This window comes from Centropristis striata, chromosome 8, assembly GCF_030273125.1.
Source record: "Centropristis striata isolate RG_2023a ecotype Rhode Island chromosome 8, C.striata_1.0, whole genome shotgun sequence".
Classification (NCBI taxonomy): domain Eukaryota; kingdom Metazoa; phylum Chordata; class Actinopteri; order Perciformes; family Serranidae; genus Centropristis; species Centropristis striata.
Window position 1 is genome coordinate 22,492,580 of NC_081524.1, and position 24,208 is coordinate 22,516,787.

Below are 24,208 nucleotides of genomic sequence, written 5' to 3' on the forward strand. Positions count from 1 at the left end.
GACCAAACCTATTAATGTAAGAGCAGTGACCTGACCTGAACATGAGGCCTTTTTGAAATAGGCTTGATGCACCAGGGTTTTTAGGGGAACTGCAAGAAAAAAAAACATGATAAAAACAAACACTGGTCATGTAGAGATTGCAGAAACAAAAACAACTTCCATTTTCTCAACAGATTATGTTCAGCTGTATCTTTGACAGCTCTCCAAAATTCTGTTGTGTGCAAGTGCTCTATGCACCTGGCACAATACCTTCATTCATTTCTGAAGGTCTTGCAACACAAGATTTAATTAAATAGTAACAAGCCTCCTGCATACTTGAGCTGCTCCAGAAGATTCACAGTTTCAACAGAAATAGCAGCCAACTTCTCTATGCCTTGTGAGAGGACAGTCAGGATTGATAAAGTGACAGTTTAAAGCATAAAAAGTACCAACAATGGATATAATTTTCAGTTCTTCCACTGATCTTTTTGTTTCACTACTAGCTATTTTTCCATCATCTACAATTAATGTTACCCGCACCTGTCAAACATGTTGATGATGAGTTTTTTTTAAATCAATCACTCATATTTTGAGCACCAAAGATAAATGGGTTTGAGCCAGAAATCGATATTTCAAAACCTGGACAAATGAAACCAAGTATTTCTGCATGGCTGGAATAATGGCCTCAATAATGTCAACAACAGCTCTGAACGTAGCGACGGTTTTCTTCTTTTGCTGTCTCCAAGTTGTTTTTCAGTTAAGACAGCAGAGCTAGATCTTTAACAAATGTGAAGCTTCTGAGGCAGAAGAAAATCCTTCCCCTGACATTTTACACATCCCAGGCAAAACACACACACATGCACGCACACACACACACACACACACACACACACACACAGATTAAAGAGGGAGTGAGAGAGAGAGAGAGAGAGAGAGGCAGACACAGAGAGGGAAAATAACCGAGCTGACAGAGTTGCCACAGGCTAACTCATCCAGCGTTGAGTCACTTCTCACCCAGCGTCTAACACAAAGCACAGGTTAAAATCTGCTGTGAAAAAGTCAAACTGGAAAATAAGTCGATTCTGACCCCCATCTCAAGGTGAGTTTAAAGAATTTGTGTCTCTAATGTCTGTTTCAAACTTGTTTTGACTCTTAATATACAAGTGATTATCTTCATGTTTGTTGTAGATTAAATCTGCTGCATTCAGGATTTTTTAAGGACTTCAGGGTATTATCACGCAAACATCAAACTTTAATAACAATTACTTCTCTCCATCAGGACATGACTAAAGCAATTCATAGCATTAAGGTTTTTATATTTCTCAATGATAAAGAGTGTGTAAACAGTCTCTGAATAAAGAATGACTCATCCCTAATTAGTCAGCACTGGCCAGAAAGCCGTCACATACAGTCATCCTGGAATTTTTATTGTTTCGTTTTCGTCTGTTTAATTTTTAAGTGTTTTGGGAATGGGACTGTGAAATAACTAATAAACATGAGAGGCAACTGCTAAGATAACCCACAAGTTGCTGATTGCCAGTCAGCATAACTGTCCAGGTTAGACCTCTTTGCTGATTCCAGTCATTAAAAAACAGTTGTAGTTGTTAGTTTCCCAAACATGGCTTTTAACAATCCACTTGTCTGACAAGCTGAGAGGATTTGAAGGACTATTATATATTTAACAATTTGTTGTTCTACATTATTGGTGGTAATGTGCCGGGAGAAAAGTACGGCTCTTTCACTTTCCCCACTCAGACTTTTCTTGGTGTTTCAGGGTTCAGGGGCCACACTAGCAACTTATGTCACATTCAGTAAATGTGTCACATGGGTAAGCACTATGACAGGATTAGGCTTGTGCTATTTTATCTCATGAGCCACACCATCATGGACGACATTTTGATTTCAGAGGTGGGGGCGACACAAGTATCTTTAATAAAACTCAAACTCTTTCAGTTCACTGTGTTTTCAAGTAGTTCTTCTAGTTTTCTATTGTTACTTTTATGTTTACTGTTCCCTTTTTTGGTTCCCTATTCCAGGCACCATGCCACTATAGCGTGACACTGTAGTGGCATGGTGCCTGGAATAGCAATGTTGGGTGTTGGTGGCTTAGGAATACCTTCTAGACTGTGCTTACAGTAAGAGGAAACTTTATATCCTTACAAAAAGTAGATAGGTTGGCAGGAAATATAGAGTGTTGATAATACATACCATAATCAATAAGTCAAAATCTGTTTTATGACCAAATACCTATGCCAAATACCTGTACAACTAATAGCATCCCCATCAATTTCAGCTACTGTTGCATAATATTCCACATAAATTGTTGACATAATAGAAAAGATAAACTAAGCATAGTCTTATCTCTTAAGACAGTCTTCTCCTCAGGCAATCAGCCTGCTAATTGTTGGCACCTGTGACGCTCCATTGGTAAATAAGCTTATTTGGGGCAGTTTTGCACAGCTGTTACTGCCTCTCTGATAATGTCAGTGGAGTTTCCTCTACAACACTGTGAGGCATATATATATTGGACATGTGTTTGGTAGGATAAATGTTTTTAAAGGATAACAAGCTGTTGAGAGTGAGCTGAAGTTGTGGCCAAAGCTTCAATGGTTTCTCTGGGATTTGTTTGTACTGAACTCACCGATTCCCTGCTGCTGTTTTGCTCTCTTAGATCTTTTTCAAACTATTTTGTGTTGCATGGTGTCATTTATCTCAGTCCTTTACTGCTTGTTGTAACTTCAGTTATTTTAAAAGTTCATGTTGAAACCTATAAAGCCAAACCAGCTTTTCAAGCTTCCCTTTTGATCTTGCCACTCCTATAGAATGACATGAAGCATTAACCACTCATGCGTGTAGTGCAGTGTTCACATACAGTCCATGTAGTGACTAAGCCACACTACAACTTACCGGTAGTGAACCCCAGACTCACAATTTATATTTGCACCTGTGAATTATTATTTACTGGACCACTTGAGTTCAAAAGCAGCTGCCTTATATTGTCAAATTAAAAAAATACTTATCAAACTCACCTCACATACACGACACCAAAGGCTGGTTGGCATTAGTTTGGTATTACTTGACCATAAAAATATGTTTTAATACCGTAAAATCTTGGCTCCACTTGTCCTGGTATTATTCATTAATTGATAACTCATTTACTGGCCAGTTCACACAGCACAGGTGATGGTAAATAGGTGGAGTCACATCACATTAACACAATACACATTGTTCTTTGCTGAGTAATGTTCCATTTTGGAGGTCACATTGGAAAATATTTAGATTTCTGTGAAGCAAAGATAACGATCTTGCAGTGAGACAACCTTCTTTTTGTGTTATTTTTATCCTTGAAACCACTGCTATTGAGGGAGTACAAGACTCATTGAGGCACTCTTTAAAAAAAATTGTATCCCTGACACTACATTTGTAGCAAATGTTTATAAATTCCTATGAACAATTGAAACAAAACATGATTCCTGTGTGCCGGACATATTACTCTCAAAGCAAATATTTTGGCTTGTCCTGCTAGGAAATGACAAAGGCCCTCTTTATTTTTGTGTGAAGCAATGAGTAGTAAACGTGAGTCAGCATTTGCAAGTCAAAACCGCTGGCACTGACACCAAAAAAACATCATTTAAAGGAAGTTGCGTGAGTAGTGATACCCGTTTGAGGTGTCCGGTGTCTTTATTTATTGTTCTCTGTTGTGATTTTCCAGCTAATGACTTGTCATTTTCCTTTTGAAAGATGGTTTTCTGCCAACATTGCATGGTGCAAGTTTAGAGGGTCACTTTACCCATCTGTTTTATACCCTTCCCTTGTAGCTTCTTGCCCTGCAAATAGTTTTGGTTCAATTTTTCTAGGTTGTAAATATCTGTCTATGAAGACAGTTTTCATTTAATTTAATTATTAAAACTGTTGACAGCATGTCCTGCCATTTATCCAGAGTAATGAGGTCACTGGCTCTGAGAAAAAGCAGCTGCTGTTTTTGCTTTGAGCACAGAACATTAATTAATTTCATAATATGGGGACAGCAGCTAAAATCTCAGATATGGCCATATAAGAACTTGGGTAACAAACATTTAATCTGGTTCTAGTTTATGGTTAAATACCACTAGGTACGAGTGGAAAATGATAAAATGTTCCCAGCTGGAGTACAAGTCCGACTGTGTTTGTCCCTATAGAACATAAACACAGAGCATCATTAAACTAGAGTAGAGAAAACTCATCAAGTCTGCTGCCAGATAAATGTGTCGTATGGAGGCAGTGACTTCAGTGCTGCCAACACATGTCAATGAAAAAGCTGTTTGCCACCAACTATTGACTGTTGGGTAAATATCAGACACAGTAATAGAGCTTTGAGCTCATTGGATGACGCCATTCATGGCATATCAGAGAGATATCGTAGTTTAATCAATGACAGAGCCATTTATTGTTTCTTTCAAAGCCTGGTTATTAATTTAGTGCCAACACTGTGGAGCCCAAAGTGCAGCATGTACATTGCATTGGGTTGCTATGTACCAGTATTACTCTGCTTCTTTACTCCTGGAAGCTTAAGCAGCAATAATAGGTCCATTTTGTCATTTATTTTATTAGTCTATATCTTAGCCAGACATTTATTAATATTTGCTGTGAGAAACATTTTAAAAATGTTAAAATTGAGTTTGGTAGATGAGTGAATCATGGACATTACAACATCTTTAAATGTCAACATCTCTTATTTTTCCATGCATTCACAACATTTTACAGTTAATATGCAATAATGGCCATAACGATCAAAAATATGACCATACCCACCTGTCCTGTTTACATGTCGTGTTTACAAAGCTACTGTTGAGGGTTGTATTTTCAGTGACATATGGAATCAACATAGAGCAAAATCTTTATTAATATTTTTTTTACGATGGTGATTGTAGGAAAGACTCAGTTTAAGTTGTACTTGAAGGAGAACTCTTGCCTGATAAATCACATCATGTGATGTCACTTCAGTCTCAATGGCTGGGTCTTGAGATTACAAGTTTGAAAAAGCTCTTCATCTCCAACCCAACTGCCAATGGTCTTGGTGCATTTTGGGTTTTTGATAACAAATTAAAATGCATGGAATAAAAAATCTCTAGCTCTGCCAAATTGATTTGGACCTTTTGTTTTTTAATAAAAAAAACATTGCTCCAGGGACTAGCCTCCTAATGATTTAGGTTGAGAGATTTAAGCTTGACTCATTTTAAGGACATTGTGAAATAGCACTTTTTATGGCTTGTGTGTCATTGCTTTTATTGAGGTCAGGGAGTGTACTTTTTAAACAATAAGACGAGCTGTCAAGCTTGTTTTGTTTACTATTTCATACCACAAGGTCGAATCATTTAGCGTCAGTTTGCATCCTTCTGTTGCAACACCTGTTCAACTGGGTACATAGCTTTCATGAATCCTGTCATGTTTAAATCTATAGTTGACACTTCCTGGCAACAATGACAACAATTGTTCATCTACCTCTTGGATGCAAAGAAAACAAATATTTCCCCTTTCTTTGTGTTCTTGGGGGTTTCCCAGTTGTTCTTCCAGTTTGTGCTATATGTACCTTCCAGTGGGCCTACCTGCACGTGAACAATATTGACCAGGAAAAGAGCCATATGTTTCGTGTGTACACACAATAGAGCTTCATATGTGGTTGTTTAGACTGCAAGACCTAGAAATCTTAAAACCCATAAACTTCACGTGTGTTGACGTTGAAGTGATTGCAACACTCCTCACCACTGGAGCTGCTTGCATAGTTGTGCACATTCCTGGCACAGATAAGAATGCATGCACCACAGAACAGGAAACAAGTAAAAGGAAAAAAAGTTCTCTATATCCTGATGCTAAATTTCCATCCAGGCAGGTTAATGTCAAACCAGCTTGAGGTCATGAACTTACAATTCTGAACATATGTAGGTTAGGAACACACAGGTTTAGTTGACCTCCCATGCCTCTGTTTCTTCTGTTCGCTTGAGGCATGACCAGATGCCTTGTAAACAGAGAAAGTAAAGAATGCATGGTGTTTATCTGACCTTAACGTCTTTAGAGCTTGATGACCCATGGCTGCAGGTTTGGTCATGTGAAAGATAAGGGTTTAACAGGCAGGTATTGGTGAGAAAAAAGGCCCCAGTTATATTTTTTCCATCAAATTTCCATCAATCAGGGCTGTAGACGTGAGACTCGACCTCTGACCTTTGACCTGACCTGGCTGTTGTGAGTCTTGACTCAACGTCCTGACAGTGTGATTTTGGGCTGTCACCGTTAAAAGCTGACATTTATTATTATTATTATTAATAATAATAATAATAATAATAATAATAATAATAATAATAATAAAAATAACAATTAGGGCCGGGACTCGGTTAAAAAAATGAATCTTATTAATTAGAGGCTTTGTAATTAATTAATCGAAATTAAGCACATTTTAATCGCATATAAGAATTTGACCTGAGAACAGTGAGAAGTAACTTTTTTCAAATGGATTTTTAGTATACCATTGAATAATGACTGAATACATAAGCTTAAGCAACAAAAATATTGTTTATTTTTGTTCAAGTCCAACAGACCAGTGCAATTTGTGCCATTAAGTGTAGCAATAGCATATTTAGAAATAAAGTACATTTCAGAAATTCAGGTAGCCTATAGGTAGGTAGACCTTCTGTAAACTAGAATACTTTGGTTTTTTAAGTGAAACACAATCCATGCTACCGCACTAGCCGCTAGCCGCTATATGTTTTGCATTGAGGTGATACTTGAGGCTCGATGTGCTGCGGTGATATGTGAATTCCTTGTTGCATAGCAACATAACCATGCTCTTATCGACGCTTCCATCCATTGTTTTTGTTTTGGGCCAACCAAAGCGTCTCATCAGCTTCTTCGTTCATGTTCACTGTGGTTTGTTGTTGTCTGAACTCATGAACGGTAGTTGGTGCTCCAGTATAATCGGTCCGCCTGAAACTCATCCAGTGAGAAATGTTCCGCGGTGCAAAAATAAGTGTGATTAAAATGCATCAATTTTTTTAACGCTTTAATTTTTGCGTAATTAATTAATCTTAATTAACGTGTTAAAGTCCCGGCCCTAATAATAATAATAATAATAATAATAATAATAATAATAATGCATTTTATTTGGAAGGTGCCTTTCTTGGCACTCAAGGACGCCGTACAAAAAGATAGAAAAATAAACAACAATAAAATACAGAGAATTAAGAATAATACAATGAAATAGATTGGACAGGGCAATTGTCATCACAAGGAATAGGCAGTTTTAAACAGATGTGTTTTGAGTTGTGATTTGAAATGGGGGAGTGAGTCAATGTTTCTGAATTGGGCTGGTGGTGACTTCCAGAGGCGGGGAGCAGAGCGGAATGCTCTGCTCCCCATGGTGGTGAGACGGGCGGATGGGACAGACAGGTGTAGGGAGGAAGAGGATCTGAGGGAGCGGGAGGGAGTGGGAACATGGAGGAGGTTGGACAGATATGGGGGGGGGGGCGAGGTTGTGAATAGCCTTGAAAGATACCAGTTATCATTTGTGAGAGAAACATGATGAAATATTCGATATTTATAATCTGAAACAGTAGTCTTAGATCACAAGATAAAGGTTACATCAGAATTCTGAATGTCAGAAATGTCGCACTGACCAGACCATTTTCATTCCTAGGTGGTCAAATAGAGACACACAAGGCACCCTTTCACATCTGTAAGAGATGTACTTGGCTTTTTACTAACGCCAATGTAAACCCATCTGCACAGGGCAAGTGCTCAAGTCAGGTCAGGTATTATAAAGAGCTAGAAGGTTAGAAAAGAGAGGAGGGTGGGGTGGATGGATATGTCGGCAAACACACAGGAGACCACTGTTTGTTGCCTTCTGGGTTTCACATGGGCCAGATTTACATTTACTACCGTATTTTCTCAATTTAAAGCCGGGCCCCTATTAATGACTGGCCTCATTTAGTAACCGGGTGTAAAAACAATTTTTAGAGCCTCTTTTATAATCCCGGGGGTCTTACCGGTGTTATGTCAAAGACTGTCCCCCTGTCGATATGTGTCCCCCTTACCTTAACCTGCACCAACCTGACCCCTGACCCCAACCAGTCCTCCTTTAAGTTGTTAACATGACCCCAAGTTTACCTTAACCCCAAACAGTTCTCTCTACAAGGCCTAACCTTAAACTTAAATCCTAACTCCAACCGCGGAGGTGATGCTACGGGGTAGATTTCGACACAACACCTGTATTTTGAAGTTTGGCCACACAAGTTAGTACTGTAGGTAAATATGGTTGTTTCTCCCGCTGTCCTAGTCATTCTATGTAAAGTCGAGCCATTCTTCTGGGCTTTTTAGTAGTTTAGACATTTTAAATCCTGCTTGAAATGAACATTCAGCGTGCTGTTCATTGTTTGTTTACATCCGAGTACTTCCAATATGGCTGACATCCGGGTCACTGGCTACAATGCGCTGTGTAAAACACTCTAAAAAGTGCCGGTCAGAGCTGCTCTGATTTTCTTTTTTTAATAAAAGCCTCCTTCAAATAATAGCCTGCCCCTATTATTAGCCGGGTCCCAAACTGATTTTTTATTAATAGAAGCCCCGGCTACTATTTGAGGAAATACGGTACTTAACTTACTCAACCTGAGTTACAAGCTTACTAACTTTAAACCAAATAATGGTATACCAAGTAGTTTTGTTTAACCACAACTGTTTTAACTGTGACTGCAATGAAATGTCATAGTTTATTGTGTAGTGCTACCTAGTGCATTAAAACCTGACCAAGCATCCGTATGTGATGAGCTGGGAATGAGAATGGGTTTAATTAACTTATCACAACTGTTTCGACCCTTAGTCAGTGTGGCTTAGTGTGTTAGGACTCTGCTTGATCATGTTAATATGTTGTAGGTTTATCTTGCAGCCACTCGTTATTTCAACAGTGTTTCTGTCTACTAGTTACTACTTACATGACATGTTTAAACGGTATTCCTAAACCAGGTCCCTTAGGTCACAACATAAACAACTACTACTGAAACCGACCGTCAGAACAAAGCAAGGTGAAGCAGCTTTTAGCCACTATGGCGCTCTGGAAAAAGCTTCCAGAGACCATCAAAAACGGCCAAACTATCGTCATTTCCAAAACAAAAGTTAAGAACAAACTCTTTTTGGATGCTTTCTGCAGTGAATGCACATTGTTTTTATGTTTTTATATTTTATGTCTTTTTTTATTCTCTCATTTACTTTTAAACTGCCTCTTTGCTGTTTGGGGTTCCATGTATATATATATATATATATATATATATATAACTTTTTACTTTTATTATTGCTAAAATAGTGTATGGTTCCATTTTTTATGGTTTCTTTTTTTGTGTGAAGCACATTGAATTGCTACGTGTATGAAATGCGCTATATACATAAATATGCCTTGCCTTGCCTAGTTTGGTAGAAAATACTACAATACCCATGCGTCTCTTAAATTTCCCCCACACATTTTAAAACTGCCATTAACACCCTGGAAACCTTTCAATGTTTAAGTCATGTGCAAAAGACCAGAAACTCCTTCATGCTGCAAACATGAAACTATTTATATAGTCTGAGACAAAACTGTATCGATTCCAGAAGCTTTTTAACTGCAGGGTGATATTAGAAGAATACTTTACAACTGTGCAGCAGTGCCTGTCATGTGTGGAGTTTCACAATTCAATATTATTGATATTCCTCTAATCTGGTGTCACTTTCCAGTAACAGCCATCTACTGTTGACCAGATTAGATAGAGTGTTTCTGGTTTCCTCATTGAAGCAGCATCACGGCTGCTGTTTTCTCTCCCAGACATGTCAAGGAAGGAAGACCATTAAACACAGGGTGACATTAATCCAGTCAAACAATACGATATTTAATTAGGTATCTTATGTTTATCTACAAAACCTGCAAACAATGACTCATTCAGATGTCTGTTGACCTGAGAAGAATGAGGAATAATGTAAGTTTTATCACATGTTTATCTTAATTATGTTGTAAATAATTCCCCTAAAAGGCATTGGTTTTGCAGCTGCTGTAAAGTGAGTTTAATTTAGTTTCAATTCTGAATCAAACACATTTTTAATAAAGTATATTGATCCCTTACTCTGTGGCAGCGTGGGCAACCTCCAGAATAAACCAGATTACCTACAACAATAGGGAAACAATATATTTGTACACCCACATCCACACAGACATAAATGTTTATTCAAGTCACGTCACTCCTGGACCAGATAAAGCTAACGCTGTTTGTTTAACTGGGGTTATAAAGTTTGATGGCTCCTCCACGTGAGGGTCAAAACACTGTGCAGCCTTGGACCAGGAATATAAATAAAGGTTTCAGGAGAGGGGATTTGAAAGAGTCTGCGTTAACAGCCTTAAGCAGGAAACTAGTCCTAAGAGGGTAAGTACTGCACAGCCTTTAATGCTGTGAGTGCTTTTGTATGAGGGGGGAACAATGAAAATGTCTATTTTTTATAGATGAGTCCGTCTTTTTCTCTGCAGATTTGCTGCCTGAGAGCACATAATGATGTAGATGTAGGTAGAGCGATGTGTGTAGCCTGTTGTCTGTTGTGTCTTGCAAGGTTCACTTACCCTGCAGAACAAACAAAATGTCAGTTTATTCTGCAAAGGAAAAGTCATGATTTAATAGGAAATGACAGAAAATTGATCAAAGATCTTGAAGAAGTTGAGATAAAGATTTGCTTCTTTCCTCTGTCACATCATGCCTCTATCATCTTGATTTTGCTGCTGTCTCTCGGTGCTATATTTAGCTCTTTGGGGTTTCTTTATCTGGGTGAAAAAGTAGAACTTTCCTCTATTTGGCAGGGAAAAAATCTCATGCATCTTACAGGAGTTATATGCTGTTTTTATTTTTCAGAGAATAGGTGCAACATTCTGGGATTTTTGGGTGGGCAATGCTTCCTCCCTCCACTTCTCTTTACACAGAGGAAACAAGAGTGGCTGTGTTTCTGTGAATATGTAGTATGAGCAGTTTTTACTGGTAAAAAGTGAGTCTTTTGCTCAATTTTGAGGCATTTTTATGCTTACAGATGAGTTGAATTAAAGGTAGAAGTATTTCCTTCTGAGATACTGGAGATACTGGAAGAGAAGTGCAAACTTAAACAAAAAGAAACAGAGAGAGTGCCAGTAGTTCTTATCTCTTGTACTAGAGCAAATGCACTCCCTGCATCTCTGCAGATAAGGATTAACACTTTCATGGAGCTCATGTAAAAATAAATTCTTCTGCTTACAAAAACAATGTAATTATCCTGCCACTTGCATTCATTCGAATAAAGAAGGAAATGCCAATGTTTAATCTCTAATTTTCTTGCTTTCTTTAGTCCGTCACGATGATTTGGAAATTGATGATTTGTAGTGCTCTCTTCCTTGAAGCACTCACATCTCCGACTCCATCTTCGCCCACCACTGCCAGCTCTGACAGAGGCCGCTGTCACATCTACAACTCTGGCCGCTCTGCAGACTGTTTGGGAAGACAGCTCAACAGTATCCCATGGAGACACTTTCCATCCACACTGGAAGACATAGATCTCTCCTACAATAAACTCCAAGCTGTTCATGCTGATGATTTCCTCCACCTCCCTCAGCTCCGCATCCTTCAGCTGCAATTCAATAACATTTCACACATTGACAAGGATGCTTTTAAGAACAACGAACTACTGGAGCATCTTGACATCTTCAATAACTCCCTGCAGGAAATTCCTGCCACAGCTCTGACTCCTCTCATGAATCTGAGAAAGCTGTACATGTCCAATAACCTTTACAAACATGCTACTTTGGCTGATAGCTTCTCCAGATTTGTCAAACTCCAAGTTCTGTCTATGGGCGGCCCTCTGGTGATGGGTCTAAAGAAAGGCGATTTTAAGCCACTGAAGAATATCAGGTTGCAAGGTTTTGCTATCAAATGTTCCTCCAATCTGAGTTACTACGAGCCTGGAAGTTTGGAAGACATCCAGACCATGCAGATGGGCTTTGATATGGCCATAGATCAACTGCCAAATGCTCTTCCTCGCATGCTGCTTGACCTCGCCAACAAGACCTTCAGCGTCATCCAGTTCCGCAATCTCTTTGAGTTCATGTACTACATGGGCAAGGAGGACATTTTCCAAGGTTTAAAAGGCATCACAGCCCATCAGCTCATCTTCCACAGAGGTAAATTTAATGAGAATCTCCTCAGGATGGCTTTAATGAACTTACAAGTTGCCCCTATCAAAAACGTGAGACTTCAGTACATCGACTTTGCCCGTTCACCCACATTTGTCGATAATGGAGAAGGATCTAGCATCACAGACCTGGTGCTGGATAAGTTGGATCTTTGGTGAGTTTTTTTTTTTTTTTGCCCTCATGTTTCATTTCATGTGTGAAAATTGGTTAATTTAGTCTGAAATTTAGCACTTGCTAATGTCATATGTTGCTAAACACTGGCCCATGATTTGTCACAATGCAGTTTCTACAGTGTTTAAATGTCAATTCTAGTGCTGTTTGTAGAGTTTAAGCTTACAAAGTATTTAGTCCCTCTTGGAATTCACAATCTTGCAATCACAAGAATTCATGCAAATTCAACCATATCCCACAATATGTGCAAAATCTCCCAATTCTTAAAACCCTGAATTTTCCACGGATAATTTGGTTAAACTAGAAGAATACTTGCCAGTTCAACCAACTTCATGAAATCTCATAGAGCCCTTGGCCCCAGGCTATATCACTCTGACCAAACTCCTTGGGGAACTTTTCACTTACACATTCAAAACATTACAAATCTGTTTTTCTTGTAGGTATATCAGCAACCCTGATGTGCTGCGATTTGACTGGCGCTTCACCTGGTTCAACAAAATCAAGCAATTGTCTATTCAACATGTGTACTTCAACTCCGTGCCTTGTGACGCCTGGGTCGAAATGGAAGGTGTGGAGGTTCTGGATGTCTCTGATAATCGTCTACAGAATCAGTTTCTCTTTAACCAGCTGTGTGATTACAAGGGCACCATGCCAAATCTTCACACCTTCAAACTGAGCACCAATGAGCTGACCAGTTTAAAAGACTTGTCGTCACTAACAAGGGAGTTCCAGCAGCTTCAGGTGTTGGATTTTAGCAACAACAAACTGGGATCTGCTGAAACCAGTCGGGACTGCGTTTGGCAAAAAAACATAATTCGGGTTATTGCTCATCACAATAACTTTGTAAGTGAAGCCGTCCGCTGTCTGCCCACCACAGTGCACTACTTGGACCTGTCCTACTGTGACCTGGACCAGCTGGACATGACATACTTTGAGAAAGCAACCAACCTGAAAGAGCTCCTGCTGAGTGGAAATAAAATCAAGTTCATCCCATCTAAGTGGAAAAGTCCGTCACTGCGGTCACTAGCTTTGGATGGGAATTCGTTTGATCTTATTAGCAAGAAATCTTTCCAGGAGATGCCTCAACTGTCTCAGTTGAAGGCAGGGAACAACCCTTACCATTGCTCTTGTGACCTTCATGCTTTTGTTCAGGACACATTGTCAAAGGGTAAAGTAAACCTCACAGACTGGCCTTGGAACTACAAATGTTACCACCCAGAGGCCCTGCTCAACACAGAGATAGCCAACTTCTTCCCAGGCAAAGTTGCATGTGATATCAGACTAGTTATCATCATCTGTGTTGCAACTACAGCAGCTGTGATCTTGATATTGATGCTGATTTGCTATATTTTTGACCTCCCGTGGTACACTAAAGCCACGTATCAGATCATCAGGGCCAAATACAGAGCTCAAAAGGAAAAAGCAGCAGGGGAACCAGAGACTTTTACCTTTCACGCCTTCATATCCTACAGCCACTCTGATGCAGACTGGGTGAAGGAAGAGCTCTTGCCCTGTTTGGAGAATAACAGGAACTCCTATCGTCTGTGTATACATGAGAGGGACTTCATGCCGGGACGGTGGATCATCGATAACATCATTGACAACATTGAAAGCAGTCGAAAGGTACAAAAATAGATTTATAATAGACTTGTACAAGCCAGAATACAAAATACATCCAACACAACCAATAGAATAAATAAATTACAGTCAACTGTAATGCATGCTTTCTTTTTCTTTCTTTTTGTAGGTAATATTTGTCCTCTCCCGGCACTTCGTTAACAGTGAATGGTGCAACTATGAGCTGTACTTTGCACAGCAGAGAGCAATGGGAAAGACTTTCAGTGACGTCATCCTTGTGGTGAAGGAGCCTTTGGATCCTAAATCTTTGCCCAGCAAGTACTGCAAGCTGAAGAAGATGCTGAGTACCAAGACGTACCTGGAGTGGCCCCAGCAGGTCAACCAACAGGCGTTTTTCTGGGCACAGCTGAGAAGTGTGCTGGGCAAGCCAACAATGACTCGAGAGAGGGGGCACAGTGTTAAGAGCAGAACCTCATCTGTGGGAGGCGTTTCTGTGGTTGGGCCCCCCATAGAGGATTGGAGGCCAGAAGCAGGAAATCCGAATGTGGACAAAGAAGCAGAAGCCAAAAACGAAAGTATGAATAGGAATAATGATGAGCTGTCAAATCAGAGACACATCCCTGTGGTGGCACTTTGACAAAAATGTTACAAAGTGAAGCTTTAACTTTTCTTCAGTACTGTCTTGGTGAAGGATTGAACTCAGATAACCTTTTGTTTGTGGGTTATACCAAAAGCTGGGAGCAAAAGCCAACATCTCATTATGATGACAATAACACGAAACCCTGCCTGCCTGTGGCATTCTGTCATGTTATCCCCGAGGGCCGAGCTGATGCCCTCTGCTCCGCTCTCCCTCTGAGCATCTCAGGCCGGATGCCCAGCTGACAGCCGCTGAAAGGCCACAAACTCAGCGGCTCGAATGAGATCTCCCATGTCGCACTCTGGATAACAAGCGAGGTGCCAGGAAGATGTGGTGACAGGAGCCACATTGTGAAAAGGCCGTGTTCTGTTACATTCCTGGCCATCAGGTATGAGATCATGAGTGTTCAACTCTAATGTTCCAGGGTCAAGTCAAAGGCCATCACAAGGGAATCTTGGTGGATCTTTAGATTCAGCACTCGAGCTAGCTCTTTAAGAAAATGTGGATTCATAGAAATCCAGCACTTTGTATTTGTATCAGTGCTTTGAGAGAATTTTCCTTAACCTGTTCTCATCATCATGCTTGGTTAGATCCCCTTGCCATCACTTTTTAGCACACTGGGTGGCGTCTATCCTCTATGGTTTTTAAACATGATGTTAACATTAAGTTTAGGAGAAAAATTGAAATACAAATACTTACTTTTACGCAAACCATAATCTGAGTATCCTTTGTACGTTCAGCAGTATATGTGAATAGGTCAACACTGACCTTTGTTTGTGTCCCATATCAAACCAGTTCCCTCCTGGATGAAAGTTATGCATTGTATTGTGACCCATACAACCCCCTTGTCCTCCTCACGTTGCCGACTATGTCACTCTTTATACTATATCACCTGACCTCCGGAGCCCTGAGGGTCTAATATTGCTGCAGATAGGTTACATTGGAGTTAAAAAGCCAGCTGTGTTTTATCCGGTCTAAATAATATCTAAATATTATCCGGTCTTAAGTCTAAATGGTGTCACATGCATCAGTAATGTCTTATGTTTTCTTCCCTGTATTTAACAGTTACATGTATGGTCAGGGAATCACTCATTTGATTGCTGCCAAATATCTTTCTTAACTTGATAAGAATGTGCTGCATGCCTTAGTCATGTTGAGTCACTGCTTTCAGAGGTGGTCAGCAGCTGCTTTTTGTATTTTTTAATTGATGGATTTGAGTTGCATACTGTGATGATTCATGTTTCTTGAAAGCATTTTTAAAAAATGTAAACACAATTTTTTTTTCTAAATGACTTCACCCCTTTCATGTTCAGTATTTAGTCAGTATTGTGTAACAGTTTAAGAACATTCCCTTCTCATCTCTCACACGTTTACATGAGGCCATTTGTAGAGTTTGCAAATGGCCAGTAGATGACACCATTGAACTTATTACTTTCAGTTTGATGTCCCAGTGAGAGAGAGAGAGGGGGAGAGAGATGTAAAATGCACTGTGCAATAAATGCACTTTCCAAATATAAAGGAAGCTGGCATGAAAGACAACATATGTTTATTATTTATGCAGACACCTAGTATGTCTTTACTGTATTTCTGTATTCTTTGCCTGAGTTATTATGTTTTAAAAAGGCTGCATTACCTCATTGCCTCATTTGTATTACTTTTAAAATGCTGGACATTAATTATTTTCATTTTGATGTATTATTGTGTAATCAAATAAAATATAACAGTTTTTTTCATGGCTATAAAAGTGTTTTTATGTTGGACCACTGTCAAACATCCACTACTTGTTGGTCTTGATCAGTAATCAGAGATGGTTGCTTTGGTTTCCCACACAAAAGACAGCGAGCAGCTCTTTTTCACACATCCACATGGTCTCAGTTAATCAAGTCAAAGAAAAGGGTTTCATCTTTACTCCTGATCAAACCAAGAAGAGAACATATATCTCTGATCTGGGAAAGTTTCAGGTTTTCATTAATAATGTAGCCAACTGTTGGATGTGGAAACATTACTTTGAAATTAAAATGTCTTTCATGGTCTGGTATTATCTTGAAACAGTTTACACTGACAACATGGAAATTACTTCACCACATCAGTGAGATTTTCATCCATCCATCCATCCATCCATCCATTATATGCGTAGTTTGTGCTTGTGTCCCTTATGGAAAACTGAGAAGCAACTTATGCCTTACAAGATCATCTCATGCTTTAACTGTTACAATGTCACAAGGGATGGACCTAAACACAGGACACCCACACAGAGGAAGTTGAAGTTTAAGGAGGTTTATTGCAGGTCAACAGGGAATGGTGGGTGGGCGGAAAGGAGATTAAGGTTGGCCTCGGCACAGGGATGACAGTGGATGGCAGACCGGGCTGAATTAGGGTGAGTGGCGTGGGCAGGCTGGGGTTGTATGGGGATAACAGGCAAGGAAACCAAGCAGGCAGATGTGGAAAAAGGGGAGAAAAAAAGCAATTAAAGCCTGGCTGGGAAACAACACAGACACAGTTCTCATAACTAGACTAGTGAGGCCTGAAACAAATGACTGCCACAGTAGTCTGAGACAACAATCTGGCACCAAGTGGGAAAAGAGCTGGTTTGATATGCTGGAGAGGGGATGAGCTGATTGCAGGCAGGTGTGTTGGAAGAGAAGGGATCAGGGAGAGTCAGAGAGGTGACGAGCAGATTGATCGTAGCTGTTTAGGTTGAAGAGGGACCCAGGAACCAGGAGAGTGACAGGGAAAGCACTCAGACAAAGAGGCAGACAGATGGGAGAACAGAAGACAAGGGGAAGTGGGAAACAACTCTGGGAGTCCGTGACAGGAGCCTAACTCCTGTGACCTTTTTTTTTTTTTAATTTGCAGTACTATATCAAATGTAGGCCTCAGTTTAATATTTGCCAAGAACTATGCAAATATCCATAAACTGTTTATATCAGTCAACTAGAGCTACTGATGTAAATCAACCCCAACGCTTTGCATTCAGTCAAAGGAGGATTTCAGTTTACCGGCCTGCACTTAATTTATATTGCAAGTGAAGTTTCACTGTCATTCAAGCGTAATCATTCCCTTAATTGCAAATGATGTCCCAGGAAAGCATTAGTCACACCTAATAAGCAAAACTAAGGCCCAATAAAATGAACACAGGCAATACACAGGGAAACTCTATGGCAGGAAAGAAGAAATTGCCTCAGCCTGTTTCTTTTTTTGTCACTACACAGTTAACACAATCAGCTTTTTTACAAGTATGTGTGCACATATAATGGATTTTCCATGTTTTTGCATTGCTTTAAATGCACATAAATATACATAATGGGAAATAGAAAGGCAATTGGAGAGTGAAGTCCTCCAAGACCCTGACCTACCTCAGTGCTTAAATTTACATAAGAGGTTATACAAATTGATACACATTTCTTATGATGATCTTAGAAATGTGTCTGTTCTGTGTTGTGAAATGCTTTCAGTTTTAAAATGTGACCATTCAGTGTTAAACATGTGTTTAATGTTGTAAAACAGGACTACTTGGTTAAGTTTAGGGAAAATAACATGGTTTGGGTTAAAATAACTACTTATATGTGTGACGACATGATGTAGTCTCAAAGAACATGATAAAGAGGTTGACCTTTGATCTCTGTGGTGTTTTTTGAGCTATACGTCAACCCCAACCTCCTACCATAACGGACTTTCTCACTCTTAATAGTCATCGCCTAACTTTTGCTCCTGTAATAATTACTACTGGCAGAAGCTGCCAAATAACAATAACTGAGTTTTAACAAGATGTGCCTCCTGGCTCATGATTACCTGGATAATACCACAAATAACACAAATGATCTTGCTTTATTTTCCATATGTACAAAGTAGTAGATGAGAACAGCCTATTTTGCAATGGGTTCTTTCTTGGCCAAAACTACACCCTTCCACCTAGTTTCACTAAATCAGGCCAGAAGCTTTTTCATAATCCTGCAAAAAACACAGAAACAATCAAACTGATCTGTAAACAAAGCTGGACATATTAATGTAGGGAATAAACAACTCTGTAAATATTGAAAGAGTGAATATGTATATGCATGCATGCATGCATAGTACAGCATGTGGGGAAAAAAAGACAATGACAGTGCAAATAGTTAAAAAACACTGTGCATTTTAACTGTGAGGATAAAATCATACCAGCACCAGAGGATTATTCTCAACTTTATTTATAAATCCCTTTAAAACAGCCACAGCTGATACAAAATGCTGTACATGGCAGGACTGACCAACAATAAAAACAGAGAACAAGTAAAAACAACTAAAACAGAGCGAGTCTCATGCTGGGTAAAAACCAGTAAATAAAAGTGAGTTTTCAAATTAATTTTAAAAACCATGAAGAACAGATAATAATAATAATAATAATAATAATAATAATAATAATAATTATTATTATTATTATTATTATTATTATAAAAAACTTTAGAGATAAAAACACAGTGGATGACATAAAAATTACAATAAAACAATAAAACAACAAAGAAAGTAAAGTGCAATGCAGACATGTTGGAATTACAAATGTCAAAACATAGTTAAAGTGGCACGAGCTGGGGGAGATAAAAACAACTAAAACAGAGCAAAGGCTCATGTTGAGTTAAAAGCCAGTGAATAAAAATGGATTTTAAGATTACTTTTAAAAACGGACAGTGAACAGTCCTGATGTGCAAGGGTAAATTGTTCCTTCTGCACCTAAATGGTCATGATCCGTGTTATTGGTCACAGCATGCGTCTCCTGCTATGAGAAGGAAACATATAAGGTATAATAAACCGTCTCTGGTTGCCTTACATGGCCGGCTGCTCACCTGTGCAGCAGCTGATGTTGCTGCTGCCAGAGGGAGGCGCCTATCTGATCGTGATTCATTTGCACACAGGTGAGAGGAGCCCTTATAACGGATGGGATGAGAGCTGAAGTCATTTCCAGCAGCAGCTGTTAGCGTCAGGTGAGTTTGTGTTCGTGTGTTTTATATCTGCAGAAAGATTAGAAGTGTCAGATCTGTGAGTTTTTTTATGATTATGATTTTCATATAGAGTGGCATACGCAGTCTGGTTTTTAACATTTCCAAAAATGTTCGTGCTTTCGTCTCAGTCTCAGTTAATTAACACCAGCTTTGCATTTGACATTCAAAGGCTTTTAATTAGCTCCCTGATCGCAGCGGGAATAAATGATTAACGGCAATCATCGAGACTAATTATGGGAATGTGGCGCCGCGTCATTCAGAAAAGTGATGTAGCACTTCTGGCTCTCAAACTGTAGAGTGAGAGTTGGTTCTTCACACACTGCATTATTAACGAGAGCACGTCTCTGCTCATATCCAGATAAGAACCATCAGATATTCAAATGATGAAACATGACCAACAGTTAATCCTCCTGCATGGAGGCATCAGGTAGTTTATGTAAGGTAATGCAAGCCACGATCTAAATCTGTTCCATGTGCAGACTGCTGCAGGAGGTCTGCCCTTTGTCCTGCACTGGTTCAGTGAGGGTGGAGGTGAGATGACTCAGGCCCCCTGTAGCAGCTTCTCAGGTGTCTGATAGTTTAAATATCTAACCTACACCTGCCCTGCGCTGTTTTAACCCTCACTGTCGTTCCAGATCCCCCTCCACCCTTTTATTGGCATCAAGTTTAGCGCAGATATCGGTCGGTTTCTCAATAGTTTGGTTTGAGAGCTGTGTTTATTAGGTGACTCAGACCTAAGACGTGGGCACATTTTTATTTTTTTAATAAGATTGTGTGCTCCCGCTTTTGATGTCATTTTCTACGTTCTTAGGGGACTTTTATTCAGTGTTTTCTGATGATTGATGCCCTCCCACATGAGAAAAGTGAGAAATATTAGCCAAAAAGTTTGTAAGTGTACTTCAACTGAATCCAAATGATGTTCATAATGGGGTCATCCCTATGTTCCCCGGGACCCAGGACCAGTTCTAGGCAACATCTATGAGGGGGCAGTCAGAAATGTGAAGGGGGCATCATGTGGACACATCATGTTCCAGCACTTTTTTTTTCTGTGCTTATAGTAACGATGCTTTCTTTATTGGTCTATGTGTCCAACCCCAACCTGGAGAAGTGGATTACACTTTGTCAGACCTCTACCTTCAGACGTGTCCAGGTGTCCCACCTGAAGACTAAGCTCCTGCTGGTTTAGCTCTTAAGGTCACTGAGGCACGCAAACCCCCTGACCACAATAAGGTGGCAATCCCTCAGGGGGGGAAACAGAAAAATAAAATAAATGGATAAAATAAAACATCCTTCATCCAGATTTCAACTAACAATCGTGCATCTTGTGTCCCTTTTTCAGCTGATTTTTCCGCTACTGCCGATCATTTTGTCAAATTGTAATGTGTATATTAAAATGTGCTTTCTCAACTTCTAAAATTTTGATTTGGGGGGGCAAGACATTTATTTAAGGGGGCTCTGCTCCCTCTTGCCCCTGTGTAGAGCCGGCCTTGCTGGGACCTATGTTCCCCACTCGGTGGAACATGGGACCCTTTTTCAGAAAAAGGGTCCTATGTTCCCTTCTGTTGCAGGGTTGGGGTTAGCTCGAGACCTGCAGGTTTGCCACCCCTGACCTAATCTTTCTTCATCTAGGTCTATTGGCATATGCACGTCAAACAGCCCGTAGGCCTATTTGCCATGGAATTTGGCAGTAATTGTGGAAAAAAGTAACAGACCGGGGAAGATGGGACCCTTTTTGGGAAAAGCGGGGGAAAAGGGTCCTATGTTCCCCAGTCTCATACAAAGAGGGGAACATAGGACCAGGGGAACATAGACACGCTTCCGTTAGTAACATGTAAAGAATGGTGCCTCAAACATGTATGTAAAAAATGTTGCAAATTTCTTTCTCCAGCTTCTTGAATGTGAATATATTTTGCTTTCTTTACTCCTATGACAAGTATGTTTAACTTTGGGAAACACGGATTAACATTTTAATTTTATAGACCAAATAACAAATTGATTAGTGGGGAGAATAAGACGTATTAATTGACAATTAAAAAGAATTGGTAGTTGCAGCTCTAATATCTTTCAGCAATAGTGATGCCACTTTAATTCCTCCATCGGTATTTGTTCATGTTAATTGACTAACATTTTCAAGAGACCTTATAGAATAAGCCAAGCTTGAGATAACTGAAGCAATGTTTTTTCACAGTGCATAAAAATAACAGCACACAATAGCTATCCTCTACAGTCTGAAGAAGATAGTTTGACAGATGATGAACCTGAAAGCTGAAACATAATTAAACTGCGGTGCAGCCTGCAGAGGAGCTTCAGAGATTTGAGGTGATGGTTGCTTGAGGCAAGTCAAAGCATGCACAGGCTCTTCCATTTTTATTATTTCCTTTACAGTTTTTGTTTCAGGAAAAGTTTGCATCTTGTGTGCCAGTACTTAAAAACTTCCCCGAACCATCTCACCCTCTGCCCTTCAGCTCCACCACAAAGTTACATCTTTGGCAACTTGATAACTGGAGTGATTTTCTTTTTTTCCTTTCCAGCCTCCCGCTGAAAGTCATTTTATCCTCCTGCACTCAAGACTTTTTTTTTCTAGGACCAGAGCTGATGGAGGCTGCTGGTCCTCTGCATACAGATCTGAATCACACCTTTTTGATCTGACCTAACCCGTCTAAGATGATTTTTTTTTTTTCCCAGCAGAAAATTGCTGAAATGCCATTTCTCTTATGTCTTTTATTTTTAATAGTGACTCTGATTTGTTCTTTCCAGGAATTAATCTGAAAAATGACTCTCCTGGAAACTGCTATGGAGGACCTCATTAAAGTGTTCCACTCCTATTCTGGAAGAGAAGGTGACAAGCACAAGCTGAGCAAAGCAGAGATGAGGTGCCTGTTAAAAGAACAACTCACTGATTTCCTGACAGTGAGTATCTTAAAGTTGTCACCTTACAATAATTACAATGATAAATACAATAAAATTACATACTAGTAAGTTGCTGCTCCTGTATCTGGGATGCAGCTTTCAGCATTTCAGCTTCTCTATCTTCTTATTAACAGTTCCTTGAGAGCAGCTACAGCTAATAACTCAGCTACCTTGATGATGCATATCGCCCTCTTCAACTAGTACAAACCTGCCAATAGATTGACCAACCTGTATTTGGTTTTGGGATACTTTCTTTCATCAGGTCCAAAAAAATAGGTTCTTGTCAATAAATGTATAGTATGCAAGAACTTTGGAAGTTCATGATTGGTCCAGACTTCTTATACGAGTCCACCTTACAATAAATAAGTTGTGTTACAAATAGGGCAGACTGTTCTTATTCCCAGGTCATCTGATACTTTGTCACGTCCCTCAGTGTCTAATATCAACTTACAAGCAGTGATAGAAAGTAACTAAGTACATTTACTCAAGTACTGTACATAAGTAAAGTACAAGAACCTCAAATTTGTACTTGAGTATTTCCATTTTATGTAACTTTATACTTCTACTCCACTTAATTAATTACAAACAACAACATACAAATTAAACCTCATATTAAGTAATTAAAATGAAAATGCTGCTAATATGTGGAATATATAAAAAACAATCTGAGTAGATCAGTGCTGAATAACGAGTACTTTTACTTTTGATACTTAAAGTGCATGTTAATGTTGATACTTTTGTACTTTTACTTCACTACAAGTAAAAGTCCTCGAATTCAAAACTTACTGGAGTAATTTTACAGTGTGGTATTAGTACTTTTACTTAACTAAAGGATCTGAATACTTCTTCCACCACTGCTTACAAGGCATTATTTAGGATCTGTTTGAGAAGCACTCTAGTGTAAAACAATCAGCCGCACTGAACACTCAGAACAAGTGCACAGGAAGTCAGGTGCTGGAGTATAATGAGTGAGCGTCTGCGTCAGGTGAAGGGACAGGCCAAACAAACACAGGACTTTCATCCAGGAGACTGAATTATTTAGGTTGACTTCTTGTTTCACATGGGACCCTACCACAGCTTAACTTTTGTAAATACAATTGTCTCTGGCTCAGTTTTCATGATGTGTCTGTTTTTAGGCTAGCAAGGACGCCATGGTGGTTGAGAAGATCATGGCTGACCTTGATGATGACGGGGACGGTGAAGTGGACTTCAAGGAGTTTGTCACCCTGGTCGCTGTGCTGACTGTCGCCTGCAATGAATTTTTCTGTCATGAGGAAGATTCAACCAAGGACTGCTGTTCCAAGAACGTCTAATATTACACATGTAATCAATAACCCTTTCTTTACATCATTTATATATCAACAATGTGAAGTCATTATATGGATGCACCTTAATCACATCTAAATAAAAATCAAATAAAAAAATAAATCATTGCAAACCAACTCTGTTTTCTTTTTGTCCTTACATTTTTCCATCTTAACATGTAAGAAGGGTGTTTCCACACATTTTCCCCCTAGAGCTATAATGGAAGGAAGGAGCTGGTAGTAGGGGATCAAGGAGAAAGCATGACAAATGCACTTTTATTCATTTTATAGCCAGGCTCCCTGGTGCACCTGTGGCACAGTTGGGCATGTGATGGGTTTAGAAAGAACTGTCCTGGGGGAATTTTATGCGAAGCAAAAAGTTTTAAGAGGGTCACAACTTAAGTAGAGATGTGAACTATTTTAAGTCTGTCTCAAACTGTCCTGACAGGAAAAAAAATGA

The 24,208-nt window shown here is 39.4% G+C and overlaps 2 protein-coding genes across 3 annotated transcripts; both read left to right on the forward strand.

Moving 5' to 3' along the window:
• The first annotated feature begins 948 nt into the window (after positions 1-948).
• Positions 949-16,286, forward strand: tlr18 (toll-like receptor 18). Of its 2 annotated transcripts, XM_059338530.1 has the most exons (4): positions 949-1,078; positions 11,332-12,326; positions 12,784-13,966; positions 14,091-16,286. In XM_059338530.1, exons 2-4 carry the CDS (start codon positions 11,341-11,343, stop codon positions 14,556-14,558), a joined length of 2,637 nt encoding a protein of 878 aa, XP_059194513.1. In that variant the 5' UTR covers positions 949-1,078; positions 11,332-11,340; the 3' UTR covers positions 14,559-16,286. The 2 variants fall into 2 exon arrangements, with proteins under 2 accessions (XP_059194513.1, XP_059194512.1); XM_059338529.1 differs by lacking the exon at positions 949-1,078 and having other exon boundaries at positions 11,060-12,326.
• A 3,142-nt stretch (positions 16,287-19,428) lies between these two features.
• s100a1 (S100 calcium binding protein A1) lies at positions 19,429-23,886 on the forward strand. The gene is made up of 3 exons (XM_059338535.1): positions 19,429-19,516; positions 22,292-22,444; positions 23,581-23,886. The coding sequence occupies exons 2-3, from the start codon at positions 22,307-22,309 to the stop codon at positions 23,755-23,757; spliced, it is 315 nt and encodes a 104-aa protein (XP_059194518.1). The 5' UTR covers positions 19,429-19,516; positions 22,292-22,306; the 3' UTR covers positions 23,758-23,886.
• Positions 23,887-24,208: the final 322 nt, after the last annotated feature.

Excerpts from the sequence above, each read along its gene's own strand:
- s100a1 (XM_059338535.1), top strand. The coding sequence starts at position 22,307 with ATGACTCTCCTGGAAACTGCTATGGAGGACCTCATTAAAGTGTTCCAC. Across the intron at positions 22,445-23,580 it reads AACTCACTGATTTCCTGACA|GCTAGCAAGGACGCCATGGT; the intron begins GTGAGTATCTTA and ends GTCTGTTTTTAG.
- tlr18 (XM_059338530.1), top strand. The coding sequence starts at position 11,341 with ATGATTTGGAAATTGATGATTTGTAGTGCTCTCTTCCTTGAAGCACTC. Across the intron at positions 12,327-12,783 it reads CTGGATAAGTTGGATCTTTG|GTATATCAGCAACCCTGATG; the intron begins GTGAGTTTTTTT and ends TTTTTCTTGTAG. Across the intron at positions 13,967-14,090 it reads ACATTGAAAGCAGTCGAAAG|GTAATATTTGTCCTCTCCCG; the intron begins GTACAAAAATAG and ends TTCTTTTTGTAG.